At 38.3% G+C, this 15,492-nt stretch overlaps 1 protein-coding gene and 1 long non-coding RNA gene across 2 annotated transcripts; one reads left to right on the top strand and one right to left on the bottom strand.

The window, feature by feature from the left end:
• Window positions 1-478: 478 nt before the first annotated feature.
• LOC146651082 (uncharacterized) lies at window positions 479-4,277 on the bottom strand. The gene is made up of 2 exons (XR_014908032.1): window positions 3,980-4,277; window positions 479-1,895 (listed from the first exon to the last, which is right to left on the bottom strand). It is a non-coding gene; the product is annotated as an uncharacterized LOC146651082 (long non-coding RNA).
• A 3,026-nt stretch (window positions 4,278-7,303) lies between these two features.
• fastkd5 (FAST kinase domains 5) lies at window positions 7,304-12,133 on the top strand. The gene is made up of 2 exons (XM_085385412.1): window positions 7,304-7,419; window positions 7,916-12,133. The coding sequence occupies exon 2, from the start codon at window positions 7,928-7,930 to the stop codon at window positions 10,346-10,348; it is 2,421 nt and encodes an 806-aa protein (XP_085241538.1). The 5' UTR covers window positions 7,304-7,419; window positions 7,916-7,927; the 3' UTR covers window positions 10,349-12,133.
• The last annotated feature ends 3,359 nt before the right edge of the window (window positions 12,134-15,492 follow it).

Below are 15,492 nucleotides of genomic sequence, written 5' to 3'. Positions count from 1 at the left end.
GCTGACTTGATTGTTTTACTTCATATAAAACAGATTGCATAACGACCACAAATCAGTGGGCAAAGGACAAATATTAAGTTCAAGTTTTGGGAAGTTTGTAAGGCAATGCAATTTTACATCTATTTACATATTTGTCCAAACAAGTAGACATCTAAAACTACTTTGTGTGTACCCCTCTGTATGCATGGTAAGTGTACATATAGACAAACTTGCTCCATGCTTTTGCAAGCATGTCTGGAGTTAATGCAGCTGCTCCTGTTATACAACCTACTGGCAACTGCGTGAAACACATGAAACCCCTTTTTCCTGACAGTGTGTGTAGCGATCATCACCGGAGGACCCTTGTGGGATTAAATCACTTTGAAATTTGTACACCCTGCAGTTAAGACGTGCCATGAAGCAAAAACTCATTTTGAAGGCAAGTTTTCAAACCAACAATGAATTACATATTTGAAGAAAAACTTGAACAAAGGAGTCATTTAAGTATTTATTCATAAAGTATTGTATTTACATTGCATACAGTAAATATTTCCTTAGATATATGACAAGGTGCTCTAAGCAAGAAATTTCCTCAACTCTCAAGTGACCTACATTTAAAAGCTTGTTAGGAATAGGTGCGCATAAAAAACAAAAAAAAAAACAAAAAACAGATTATAATCAAATTCAGATTTTAAGAAAGTATCCTGGGAGAACTTGCAGAACAATTCCCAGTGTCCTCAACAGGCCGGGACAAGTGCAATACCACACAAGCACAGAGCATTGCCACCTCTCCCAACCTGCACAGAAAGGGATCACTTCTGATAGATTATTTTCAGTTCTATGATCAGTTTTGCATGGATTTGCACAGCAGTACATTTAAAAGCTGAAAGCAAACCAGCAAAACTAACCAGAGACCCACGTGCATAAGCTACCCCTGCAGTTTTCCCAAGACGACGTAGTCTAGGAGTACTTGAAGTGCTCACATTGCAGTAGAATTTAAACAGTAAGAAGACTACCTGCACTATAAGCACTTTAATACTACTGAAACCTTGTCTTTACATTATTGACAGAGGTGCACTGGAAACCAGACTGTGACTGTTCTTTCATAGACGATGCGCAAAGAGGATTTGGATGGAAACGCAGGCCACCGTCAGTTTTGCATAGATTTGCACAACTTATTTCTTCTTGCAGCGCAACTACGCAAAACTAACGGAGGACAGCCACAATTAAGATTAAGAGTGTCCATGCAAATATACTTCAAAAAACCCAAACTCTCACTCTCACATGTATGCATACAGAGATACATGGCAGATGAGAGTCCCAGCCCCTTATGCCAGAAGGAGCACTTAGGGCAGTAGGTGCTAGTCTACTTCACTATCTGCACTAGATGCACCTTAGCATAAGTACTAGTAGTAGTCACATTTTGCCAGGTAACAATTTTTTAAGACTCCTCTCCTCATACATAAAGTCAAATAAAAATACAAAAACAAATCAGCAGCTGCTCCAATTCTGTGCACTTTTCCACAGTGACAGGATATACAACATCTAACAACCATTTAGCATGTTTGCTTCTTACACAGCTGCTTTGCTCCAGAACATCAGGGGGCTGAGCCTCACAGCAAGACGACAAGGTCTTGCCAGATGTCTATTTACAAGTGTATGTGGATTCAGTCTACTTAGGACTTGCAACATAAAGGCTGTGTTTATGAACAAGTCAGCTTCCTTCAGTTAATATTATCAGAAGAGTGCTGAAAGTGCCTTCACTGCAGTAGAATTGAACAAAACTACCTGCACTGTAAGCACTTTGGCACTACAGTGACTGTAAACTGCTCGTGTGACGTTCTCCTCACAGACTGCATTACTGTGCCTTTAAAGCCACAGTGACGACTGCCCAGGAGACAGATGTGAATGGGGTTCTGTAGGGATAAATAAGATGTAGCATTAACAGTAGGAATAACAAAAAAGATACACAAAGACATTGTACAAGAAAGTTTATACCCAACTCAAGCCTAACATTTATCAGTTTGTGGTTTACCAAATGTTAGAGGTTAGCTGCAGTTTGACAAGTTTTGACGTAGGTAATTTTCTCTAATAAAAATTCAAAAGATCAAACTCAGTATACAGTAACGATCTCATACATCTGCAGAGTCTTGACAAAGTTGAACGGGCAAAGAGTACTGTGATTAGTGTGGTGTATGAACTCACTCAGAAAAGACCATTTCCCTCCCAACTAGAATGGTCCTTGTAAGGCTAAACTTCATGACGATTTTTAGTGGTCAAGATATTATAAACCCTTTTAGGCATCAAGTTTTTTTAAGTTGCTGGAGAAATCATTAAATTACACAAATACATGCACATTTATTGAGTGCTTAAATTGTCCTTGCAAATCCTGGACAATTATTTGCCATCTCTGCACATATTTTGAGGTTCCATGAAAGACTTTCCCCCTCTGTATGCACACCCCACTCACTTTCAATCGTTGCATTCATATAACGTTCAGGACATTCTGCAAAAACTGTTATTCAAGAGTAGCTATACACCATGCGTCCGTTTACAACCCCCCCCAAACCCAAAACTCTGTTCCAATTAATCTCAAGCAGCCAAGCTTCCCGCATGGCAATCGAGATGATAGCGTCAGAGACGCCAATAACCTCGAACACCTTAAAGCTAAATGATAAACCAGGAGTCTGAACCGGGACTGTTCATGGATACCAACACTTGTACTCCAGCCACATTTCTGTACCCCTCCCCCACCCGCTAACATGGCGCCCAGGAGTCCACAGTTTAAAAAAAAAAAAAAAAAAAAAAAACCCTAATAGCCACTGCAAGAACAGCACATGGGACTACATCGACGATGTTACAGTGTCCGTGCACACACACGCAGCTAAAACTGGCCGCACGTGAGGCGTTCGCTTATAATGACTAGTCTGTGGACCACGCGTGAGACCGCAACTGCTCCAAACTTAAAACGCAGAATCCACCACACAAGCTAGTAGTTACGCGAGGGCTCCATCAAAACAGTCTGCTGTAAGCATGCGCTAGCCAAACAGGCTAACGCGTGCAGCTTGCTACAGTGTGTTTAGTTGTTTAGATAATTATCCAATTAAAGTTTGTTCACCTATCAGTATTCCTTAAAGACAACACTTAATCCAATACCCTAGTAATCTCATGAAGTATGCTGGTAATGTTTGGATATTAGCTTCCACTCCCCATCCACTTCTAAGCATTGTATTGCCCCTTGTCTTAGCCAACTTAGTTGTTTCAGTATGGCTAACTCACACATGCTAATTAGAGATCAGTACACGTGCTCCCAGGTGCTTGTAAACGCCGACAGCGGCATTTGAATAAACATAAGAGAGCCCGCGCAGCTAGTGACAATTATGTTATTATTATAAAATCACAATGTTTTTGTTGGCATATTAGCGTTAGCCGCTAACTCGGCAGCTCGCGGGATAGCAAAGGCGCGCGGCCTGCTAGAACCCCATGTGCTGCTGCTGCTTTGTTCTGGAGGCACTTTTAAATGTACACCACTGCAACCCGAAATGACTGAAAACTTAAAAATTCTACAAACAGACGGCTGACAGCGCGGGCACGTGAGTCTACAACTTGGGGCTTTTGCCAAAATTTGTAGCGGTTATTTAATTTTATCGTTTTACGAGTGTGGACCACTTCCGAGGTACCGACAAGAGGTGCAACAGCAGCGGCAACACATGCTTTTCAAATCTCCCTCATTCTCCTGCCATGGAGGAGAGGTTGCCATGCGCTCCTACAACATTTGTTTTTAAAAATGCGGAAACTTGACCATTAAAACGCTTTCTTCTCCCCTCCTCGCATATACGTTAGAGCGCACACACGTACCGAAGTCAACCCAGCGAATTTCACTTTCCCGACGTTTACCGCATCTCCCAAAAAAAGGCTAACAACAGGTTTCTTGCCAACAACACGCGCCTTATAAGACACTAAAAAAATCCACCATCTTCACTCACTTGTTCAGACTTACCGTTTACCCAGTTTCTTGGACATCTGCAAAATTTAAAAAAAAGAACACAGACTTCACAGATTAAACATCGGCTAAGACGTGTAACCCCCTCCAAAAAGTGCACAACCATGTGCTACTATTATGATTTGCTAGGATTTTGGGAATCGTAGTAAGATTGCGAAAGTGGCGCGAGTAGACTCTCCTTTTAACCATGTGGTGAATGAAGGGCGGTTCCCAGCCAGCGTAGCGGAGCCTCAACTCCTTCATTAGCATAAATCCTCTACTTCCTCTCCAAGTGGGACTCTGAAGTTTCCTCACTTAATTCATATTGTAGCTATACATACAAAGGTGGTCACATAGATAAGCCGTTTCAATAGGGGAAAATATATCAAATTGCCTCCCATTATAATCACTGGACGGGACGCCTTAAGGCTCTCTAAGTTGATTTTGGTGATGTTTACACGTGGAATAAAAATGTTTTATGAAATTTAATACATTCTTAAAATAATTCGATCTAACGAAAAATAAATGTTTTCTATTTGTTTAAACTGGATGATAGTATACGTCTGTGTGCTAAATCTGTTTACTACATAAAACGTATTATTTGGGGAATTTTCTGGGATGGCTTTTCAGATTTGTAGCTGACCAGAATTTGACGCAGTGTAACCAAAACAGAACCTTAGAAATTAAACGAATAATAATGATGATACAATTTTTCGACTTTCTATGTTTTAGTTTTTTTTTGTTTTGTTTTTTATTTGCCATTATTTACAATATTAGATAAATTAAAAAAATATTATAATAGATTTTTATCTTTAGTTTAATGAAAGACTATACCACCATGCTTCTGTATACAATTGAACTGTAACATTTAGTAACATAAAAATATTCACTAATGTCAGCAACAAGTTTTACAAAGGGAATCAAAAGGCCACCTACATGGCTCAGTGTCTTTTGCTGGGGCTATACCTTCTCAAAGGACATAAGAAGTGTTCCCAGCAGAAATGAGAGAATTGTCTTGCACATAGGTCAGTGTAGTTCACCTCTAACCCCTGGATTCATTCATGTGTGAAGTCACACAATGGAGGCACAGATTTTGAAGTTGCCTTTTCTGCTCAAACAGAAGAGAAATGCAAATGTTAATTTCAGTGACAGAAAGCATTGCATTGAAAACATATGAACGATTATGATGTTGCACTTTAATGAAAAAAACAACAACAAATAAAATAGATACAATAACTATTTCAAAGAAGTCTCACTTCAACTGTTATTTCTGTGACATATTTAACATTTCCTAAAATTCACTTTGAGGATTCAAAAAACAAACAAGCAAACAAAAACATGGGGGTGGCAACATTACAAATCAATCTTTTATTTTGCTAACAGTGTTTTTTTGCAGGCATAGAATGGATACAGCATATAGTGGAAATCTTCAAAAACTAACAACAGCAACAACTGTTGTTTAAAGTCGAGGTGTTTGAAGAGAATATGTAGAATCTCATGTGGTAAAAATGTGACAGTGAGCTTGCCTAAGTGTGATAAAACTAAACTAAAACACTTAGAATTTACTCACCACAATTTTATAATTAAACTGAATCTTAGACAGTTTTAGTGTTAGGAATGAATTTTTCACAGAAACAAGTTGTGTTGCATTTAAGAGAAAGAAAAACATCAAAACCAGATATTTTTCTATTCAACCAACTTTTATGTTTTTGTTTTTTTTAAATCAAATTGATTAGATTGGTCATTTTCATTATCTGTAAAACGCAAACAATTCAAGTTAACTGAACATGAATTGTTTGCTGTTTTAAAATAAATTAACAAATTTATTAATAAAAGAATAAAAATTTGAAACAACAGTAAGGAGGAGCAAGACAGGATCTATAGAGTGAAAAAACTTAAAGACTTCAAATGGCAGCAAGTGTCTGGGCCCTTACATATCTTCTGATATACAACTTGTTTTAGACTTGGGCAGTACATTTTGGAATTAAGAAATTATTATGTGTAGAAATATTAGAATAAACACACTTGAATAAAATATGGAACATCTAAACAGGGCAATAATAATTAACGTGGGTCATACCTAAATGAACAGAAAGGGAAAAAGAAAAGAAAAAAATTGATAGATTTTAAAAATAAAACATGTTTTACAGTATAACCTAGTTTGATAGCTCAGCTTCTCACACAACAAATACGAAAAAGAGTTACCCCTTTTTTCTTAATATTTTGCTTCCAATGAATTAAATGCCAGGTTTTCTGAAGATATGCTAAAATTTTTCTTTGAACATTGGATGTTTTTATTCATTTTCAGTTCCGTCCTGAATCGTTCCAACATAAAAAAAAAAGTTACCAAACTCTAAGGCTGAAGCAGTTTTGTATCTACAAAAAACAGACAACTTAGCAAAGAACTTTTAAATTGTTTTTCTGCATCTTCTTTACTAGAAGCCTGTCAAAAAACACAGAATGTGTTCCCATTTTTTTTGTTGAATTATAAATATGAAAAAAATCTATAAATAATATCTGCCATATAAAAACATAAAATATAAAATAGTATTTTTGCACTAACAAGTTGACTCCCAAAGAGCTTGGAACACAAAAGAAGAAGTGGCAGGCCTTAAAAATGTTAGAGCAGATGAACAGTACATGAAAGTTATGTAATTAACAAATAAGAAAAAAAAATAGTCCAAGTTATGTTGACGCATAAAGTTAGTCTTACCAAATACTGACTTTCAAGCTCTTTCCCATTTCCTAGCAACGAATTAAAAAACAAGGTAGCTCAAGACCTTTGCACAGTACTGTAACCATTGAATCAACATAAAATATAAAAGTAATTATCACAAAAATTGTTGTATATCTATATTGTTTCTTAGTTCCAGAATCACATTTATTTATGTACTACTGGGTACTGATGTAAAATAAGATTTAAACATGAATGGTTTTTATGGTATGCGAACATCTTAGGTCAGGTAGGGTGTTTTTTTGTTTTAATCAAATGTAATAATTATTATTAATTAGTTTCAGTTAACACAACTTGTGTTATTGCTGATGTGTTCTCATTGCGGCTCGTTGAATGAGTAGTTTTGAACCTACCCAGCTGCCATAGGTCACACGCTGCTCTCCACGGAAGTTAGATCAACCTGCCATAATAATATCATACAGTCAGACACGGTACTTTTACAGGCAATTATTATTAAATCTAAGGATTAAATTAAAATGCGGCGTGCTAATACAGTGCTCTATATTTCAAATTGATGTATTAATTTGTTTTAGAATATGTATGCGTATAACAATGTAGCTGATAATGTAAAGTTTATTTTATTTTGAAAATCAAATTCACGAGTTCCGGTGGGGTTGCCGTAGGTCTGTCAGAAGAGTCGTTCTAACAGACTAATGCTGTGTGTTCCTGCCATGATTTCTTGAGGTTTCTCACCGTTGCACGTGTTGCTTTTGGATCGTAAAAGGTCAGTTCAACGATCTGGTTAAAATACATACAGATTTGTGCACTTTTAGTTTAGTGTAGTTTAAATTAGCATCGTGTTTCCTGCTGTCTCATTCTAAAACGTGTCCGACCTCTGTTGGTTTACAGATGGACAGACTACTTTAACATGTAAATCTCTAAATAATTTAGGTTTATCGTTTAGTTTAAACTGTAATTTTAAGAGAGAAATATCATGTATTGTAGTCAGTCTCGGAAAGAGCTACAAAGTGCATTATTATAGCCACCATAACAAAAAAATAGTGTATGTCACTATTGACAAGCAGCTTTATGTTTGTGTCTAAAGTTTCAACCTTTAAAAACTAACAAGGAAGCTCATCTGTATGAATCTGTATCTTTTTAATTGTGGTTTTAATACAAACAATGTATAATTTATTCATTTGTAAGATATGTTTTTGCTTGGCACATTACTTGACTTGGCACATGACTTTTGTTTTGCTGTATTTTGCTATGTTTTCTAGTGTGGTACACCCATGGCTACCTGTGTGGTGTGTCGCTGGATGCCCAGGCTACGCCACCTCCCAGGCCTGAGAAAAGGCTTTGCCAGGGCTCAGCATGCGTATATCAAACCAGAGGATGAAGCTGATGATCTGGAGGAAAAGAGAATCTTGTCGCAGCACAATGAAGTATGTTTAGAAGGTTACAGGCTCCGTTACAGCCCTTCTTCATATCATCACTCTGCATTGAACTCTGCAGCCTCCCATAGCCAAACAGACAACGATGAAGATGAGCAGTGTCTACCCACTCTCGCACCTTCTTTCTGGCAACGGAGCAATCGCTACAGTGTGAGTTGCTCACGACACCTCTCCAGCTCAAAGAACACTCTTCTGGACTTGGCTTTCAATAAAAGCTCTGAACCGGAGATCCCCTCAGCGTCCTCTTACCAGAGAAAGCCTGTACTACCAGATGTTAAAGTAGAGACGCGTGCCTTCCACAAATGCAGACCAGAGTATGCCTCAATGAGCCTAGACCTTAACCAAAGACCTCACCCATTCAAATGGGAGGAGGCAATGCAGCTGCTCCAAAAAGTGGCTGTTTTAAAGGGCAGCATGAAAGCATCTGATGTGTCTCAGTTTCTTATGGAGCTCAGTCGATTGCACCCAGACAAGATGCCGTTAGTGAGGAGTGACCAGCGCTTCATCATGCTCCTCCGATATTCCGTGGAACACCTTCGCTACTTTACTCAACTTCAGCTGCTGGAGGTGCTGCAGTCGTTTGTGTGGCTGGGCATGCCCTCTGCCCACACTGTACTCGAACTGTACGAGACTGAGCTGAGTCGCCGGTCCAGTCAGATGACTTTGCATCAGTTGATTTTAGCTGCTGATTTGTGGCGCTGTATAGGGAAGCAGGCACCTCAGTTCCTACTGCACCTCTATGACTCTGTTCGTCTGCATCTGGGACAATTGGGCGTGCCCGAGCTGGTCCAACTGTTGTATATATTGGGAGAGGGTAGGCAGTGTCCAAAAGACTTGATCCGTCCTCTGGAGCAGCTTCTCATGCATCATTTGCTACAATTGCGACCTGAGGAGGTTGGTGTTATATGCTTAGGACTCTTTAAATCCCAAACTTCAATATCTGAGAGTGCAGTGACTCGCATTGTCGATAAGGCACTCTCTTTTGTGAAGGAGATGAGCGACTTTGCCATGGTGAATGTGTTGAAGTACTTGCGTTTCAGTTATTTATATCACAGGGCATGGCTGGAGGCCATGGCAGAGGAAGTTCCTAAGCGTGCCCACAGAATGGGTGTCAAGGGGCTAATGCACGTGGCACTGACCTGTTCTGCTCTTCATTACAGTAATGACAGTATCCTTACTGCTGTCGCTGACAGAGTACCCTTGCTAGTGCCACACTGCAGAAGTAAAGACTCATGCAAACTCTTGTGGGCTTATGGCACATTAGGGTTTCTCCCATCACGGAGTCCAAGCTTCTATCCAAGTCTTACAGAATCCCTGAGGCAAAGGAAAGCTGAATTTCAACGATACCCAGAGCATCTGCTCACTGGTCTTTTAGGCTTGGCCTTTGTCTCACAGTTCCCAGAGGACCTAATTGCATTAGCCTTGAGCCCTGATTTTATCAACTTAGCACTGAAATGCACACAGCTTGAGCTGAAGAAGGATTTGTTCACTTTAGATGGAGTTGTAGCTTTGGAGTTGCCTCAGTGGACTGGCCCTCGACTGAGCAATGAACTTCGAGATGAGGTTACAGAAATGCTGTGGACGTTTGCTCAGTCAGATGTGTGCCAGAAACCTGAGGTTCAGGAGGCAGAATCTGCTCTGAAAGATCTGCTTGGTGGAGAGGAGTTTGTATGTAAAAGAATGATCCTTCCCCATACTCGCTCCATTGACCTGGAAGTGCACCTCAACTCCACTGGGCAGCCTGTACCTGTGAACCAAGCATCTCTAGAACAAAGCCCATCCACATTTCCTTCTAATCAGGGTTGGGGGAAATTAAATGTAGGAGTTACAATAACTGATGAACTTTTAGCACAGTTGATAAATAAAAACAACAACACAAAAGCGCCTTTGGCTCAATCACCTAAAGTGAAGACTACATCTCTTCAAAGATTACGGCCCGATGAAAGTGGGAGACTCTTTGACACAGTGCTAGACTTGACCACTGATATTATAGAAACTCTGACCAAACCCAGTCACCTTGGGTCTTCTCGCAAGGACTCCAATGAGATAGTCAAAATTGCCGTACAGGTCTCGAACAGGAACCACTTCTGCTCCCAGTCACAGCAGCTCCTGGGACTTCATGCCATGAAGAGAAGGCAGTTAAAGATAGCAGGCTATAGGGTTGTAGAGCTTAGTTATCAAGAGTGGTTTCCATTGCTGAGGAAAAGCAGAGCCGAGAAGCTGGCATATCTGCACTGCAAACTCTACGACAATCTATAATGATTCTCAGACCTGTAAGAGACACAGTGAAGTGGAGAAAATGTGGAGTCCGTTGCAAACTATATAACCATCAGGCTTCTGGAAAATCTTTACAGTGTGCAAAATATCTGCACATTGCAGAATAAAAGATGTTTTTTTGTTGAGATTTTTGTAAAAATATATTTTTACATTTACATTTCAAGACTGTAAAAACTTGACATGAAAACTAAAGCATCAGCTTTTCAATGCCTGGCTGTAGTATAAAATACATTTAACATTTGTATGTTCTTGTGTGTTTACTTAAATGTTAAGCTTTTCCTGATTCAAATCAATGATGATAGTCTTTTTAGAGGTCAGTTCTTCTGTCTCAAGTATGAACCTGCCCAGTTTGCACATTAAATATGTCACTGTGAATACAGAATTAAAGGCAATGCTTGTTTAGGAATCTGTATTACGACACCTGGAAAGCCAAAACTTGTTATATAACTTAATAAAGACAGGATTAAAATGGGATGCCACAACCTTTTAGCAAATGAAAACCAAAAATAACAGCATTTTATGTCTAACATGTTTTTTCAAATTCAAACATGGATCTGGGTCTTCTTTCATTTCCTTAGCAAAGCTGTTCTGCTCATGCAAGCAGCTTGTTTATTCAAGACCATTGTGACAGTGAATTAAAAAGTGTTCAAGGATTCAAGGGTTTTTATTGTCATTTCAACACATCTGTTCACATGAGGTCAAACAGAATTTTAGGTCCCATTTAAAGCCAACAAGAATAAATACACAACAGGAGAAATACATACAAAAACAAATGCTAGAAACATTTACAGTGTAAATTAAGTGGAAACAAAAACATGACAGTAGGAAATTCAGCTATGATTCATTCATCATGTGGGCGATGTAATTATCTTTTGCATCTTTGGTGAGTTTTTTTTAAAGAACGCCTCATGTTGGATATCATTTTCTATAATGTTGTAGTTCAACTTTAAAAAAAAACAACTTTAAAGTAAAATTTAAACAAAGTTCAAAAGATTAACAAGACAAACTGGCATCATTAAATGATGATGGACCTAAACTGTCAATAAAATACACTTTACTTTTTGAAAGTGAGTGAAAACCTTGAATGAAATTAACCTGTATGGATAGAACATTAAGTACAGTTATGTAAAAGATGAGTAAGTCAAAATGTATAGCCTTTAGCTGCTCAGCAATTGCTTAAATAACTATGAAATCAACTATATTCACTTGCTTTTAAGCCACGATTTGTGCAACCACCTTCCTGATTGGCTTAAAAACGACATTTTAGAGTAGTAGGATACACCATTCTTAAGCATTTGCCCATTAATATGAAGAATTAATGTAAATCTGGCACTGCTTAGAATTTTCAGCCAGTGTTACCTAATAAATAAGTTTGAGTCTACAAGTCATAAACTAGTCACATAGCCACTAAACCTGGGAAATTATTCCTAATAGAACTCATGTTCTCAAATTCAGCTACTTTTGACTCCTCCGAGCTATCCTAAAATGGCTTTGCTCCGCAGGTCATGTTTGTTATTATGTTTTTTTTTAAGGATGAAAGAAATTGTTAGAACTATTTTCTGTGACACCTTTTCTTGCCTTGTAGCTGTAAACACAAAGTGGTGTAGCAGTAGTACAGAGTTGCTTGCGGAACAGATTTTTTTATTGCAGAGTTTTTACATTCCTGTTTTCTTTGCTTGTAACTCAAGAGTGTGTTTGCTACTGACAGTATGGCATTTCAATGCAATTTCCTAAATCCCACTCATGGAAAAACAGTGTATGCATCACTTTTCACGGTTAAAAATTATTAATAAAACATGATTAAATTGTGAGTATTTTCATATTGGATATATGTTGTACGAATTTGCAAGTTGATTCCTGCAATCTATTGACATGCATGGAAATCAGTGCAATGCCGGAATTTTTGCTTACATATCAGTGTCTAGGAACATGATAAAAAAAAGCTGAAATGAGCCCTTGTGTGGTGAGACTGCAGGTGTGCTGACCATTCTTAAAGTGTTTGTTCCTTCCCGTTCTATCTTTCTTTTTCTTTGTGGCTCCCTGAAAATGTTGTTGGTGCTTTAATCTTGCCAGCTGCCCTAAACAAAAAGCCGCTTCAAGGACTCTTTGTTGGACAGTGCCAAAAAGAAAGGCAAAAAAACCCCACAGCTGGTTGAAATATTTTAACAGTAATAATTCCCAGATGCACTGAGCAGATTTAAAATTGAAGTGTGTGATTATCTGAATTTTTCCGCTTCAGGAATTAAGGGGGAAAACAGAATAAACCTGAAGTGAAGCTCAGGCCACAAGCAAGTGCCCTAATTCCTTTCTCTCTCATTCTGTCACATCCTTTAAGTCACTTGCTGGGGAGAGAAGAGTGATATGGGGTGACAGGGGCGGAAATGAGCACTATAAAAGACAAATTCAATCAACTCTACATCTGTCTGCATGTGTGGGAGCACTTGATGATGTCCCAGGAGGAGCTGGAGGACGCAGCAGGCCACTCTTATGCCACTGCCTCCTGCAGGGGGAATTAGAAGTGAATGAATGGAGGGAGAGCATTGTGCTATGCCTGAAACTTGCCAGCAGAGAGCATTCTTCCCTTAGGAAACATCACATTCTGACAGAGTAGCAATCGTGCAATATTTCCATGGCAGCTTGATATTTTTGAGCATTTGAATATTTGCAAGACACTCACATTAAATAAATAATTAAAATACAATGTGTGCATGTCATAAGATCACTGGAAACACAATTTTAAAGTTAAAATAACACACAAGGAAAATGTATTTACATTCGATCAACAGCACATAGTGCTTATAACAATATACCCAATCTACACACCCATCAAAGATAAAAGAAGCACATTCAAAGGGAGTTGCTGTTCTGTCATAAGGTAGAGAGGAGTCAATAAATACCTTCCCTTTTCTTCACAGATCTGAAAAAACTATAAAGAGAATTCACATTTTGGGACTTTCAAGTCAGTGCCATGCCCGCAGCTACAAATTTCACAGTTCTGGGGTTGCAGGAAGCATGCTTTTGAAGTTGATATGATTCAGTTTCTCATTTAGCACCATTTTCTCTGGATTCAAACGTAACTCATTGGATAGTCAAATAAATCCTTTATCCATCTAAGGAGATAACGAAAATAATGTTTTCAGGTTAACCCTAACCAGTGCAAACGTGTTTCAGAAATAGGCGCTCTCTGCCACAGAGACACAGTTTAATAGATTGTGTGGAAAAAGTACAATTATTATCATCTTAGATTGGATGATTATGCACAATGAATTCTGAGTAACAGTCAAAGCAAAGTGATAAAAATTCTCCTATTTCTTTCTTCATATCTCACCAATAACAAGATATTTATTGAGTCATTACCCTGCTATAAACAAAAGTAAGTAAAGAGAGAATAATCATTAGGCTTAGACACTTTTCAAATGCAACCAGTATTTCAGCAGTTAATCGAGGAGGCTCTGGTAGAGTGAATGCTCTCTCAGTAATCCCGTCTTATTTGCATTTCAATTCTTTTCCTTTTCTCAACCTAATCCATTGCAGTCTGAAAGTAGCCTAAGCTCCATCAACATTTCTTAACTTATCTCAACATAGGCATAGTACTCTCTGTCTGCTATAATTCCTTAATTTACCTTTCAGTATAAACAGACAAATCCTAGTGTCACATATTCTTTAAAAATTGATGAATTACCTTACAGTTACTAGCCAAGGGAGAAATCTATTTCATAGACTCGAGTCTTGAATTGGCTCCTTGACATTGTCAAGTGAGGGGAATAGGTGTGGATTAACCAGATATATGCAAATGATTTCCCCTGCGGCGTTATGTCAAATGATCCCCATCACAGTTTTGAAAGGACTAAATACTGCCTGTGTCTTAAGTGTTTCTGTATCACTCTCTCTCACTGTCACTTCCTTTCTGACCTCTTCAGTGTTCAATAGCACGTGTGGCTCCTTGCCTTTAAGATTCCAAACACATAGACTGCGCTTAACCAACTGCTTCAGGAACATGGCTGATAGGGAGTGTTTGCATTCCCCCCTCGTCTCAGCTGCTATTGATAGACCTTAAAAAAAAGTGAACGAGGTGAGGGTTTGCTGCTTGGCTCCACATTTATTAGGAGATAAATGTTTTCGCCTGAAGAACACGGTGAATTTTGTTTGATGTGTGGTGTAATTTTCTTTATTTTCTCTTTATTTTTATTTATTTATTTCGTTTTTATCCCTAAGAAAATAAAGAGAATGTTTTTCATGGGCTATACAAGCTTTAATCCATGCAATTGCACGAGCCAGCACTGGCCCACGGACCATCTTAAATCGTCCCCAGGAATATTCTAAAACTGAAGCAAAACAACCCTCCAAAAAATCTATAAGAAGCCTGATTATGATAAGAAATCCTGAGGCTAATGAATGAGGCTATACTCAAATCCACTCCACTGTTTTTCTCATCCACCTGTGTAGCAGTCAGAGAACTGACAAGATGTAGCCTAATTTAATTGCTGATATAGATGGATGGTTTTTATGTTGTTCAACATTGTTTTATATCGTCATTGTAGCTATATTCCATGTTATGCTCTGTTACACAATGTGTGGCTCTAATTTTACTTTAGCTATGTCAGTATGGCCCTCTGGTAAAATGTATATTTCCCATCTCTGCTTTAGTTTCACATGGACAGAGAAAAATAATCACTAAACAAGAGGTGATACTATTCTGTTTCAGCCTTTGACATGACAAAGCTCTGGGATGCTACGATTTCTATTAGGTCAGTTTCTCATGTATGGTGGTAGCAGTTAGTTGTTCCTTTCCAAAGAAAAAGATTGCAAGTAGCCCAAGAAAAGATCCATCATGACTAGAAGGGCCTTTACAAGGAAACAGTTGAATAAGAGAAGCAAAACAATGATAATATGCAGCTTGGTTATTCAGTTCAAAAGTTCATCGGGAATAAACATTTGCAAATGAAAAACTCCTGTAATTAAAGCATATGATGTTGCAATTAAAATCTCCTTGATCATACAGCAGGGACTATTTTTAGCAAGCTTGTAAAAGCATAAGGTACTGGGGGAAAATGGTTCTTTGTTTCAATGCTAATTAATATTATTTGTCTTCCTCCCTGTGAAAGATAAGTTCAAGATGACACTTG

Source organism: Rhamphochromis longiceps, linkage group LG16 (genome assembly GCF_057381845.1).
Source record: "Rhamphochromis longiceps isolate RC_006_pf linkage group LG16, R_longiceps_female_GT1.1, whole genome shotgun sequence".
In the NCBI taxonomy this organism is placed as follows: domain Eukaryota; kingdom Metazoa; phylum Chordata; class Actinopteri; order Cichliformes; family Cichlidae; genus Rhamphochromis; species Rhamphochromis longiceps.
The sequence above is the reverse complement of the archived record's forward strand: the minus strand, read 5'-3'. Positions and strand labels throughout refer to the sequence as shown.

Bases quoted from the DNA above. Each gene is read 5' to 3' on its own strand.
- fastkd5 (XM_085385412.1), top strand. From the start codon at position 7,928: ATGGCTACCTGTGTGGTGTGTCGCTGGATGCCCAGGCTACGCCACCTC.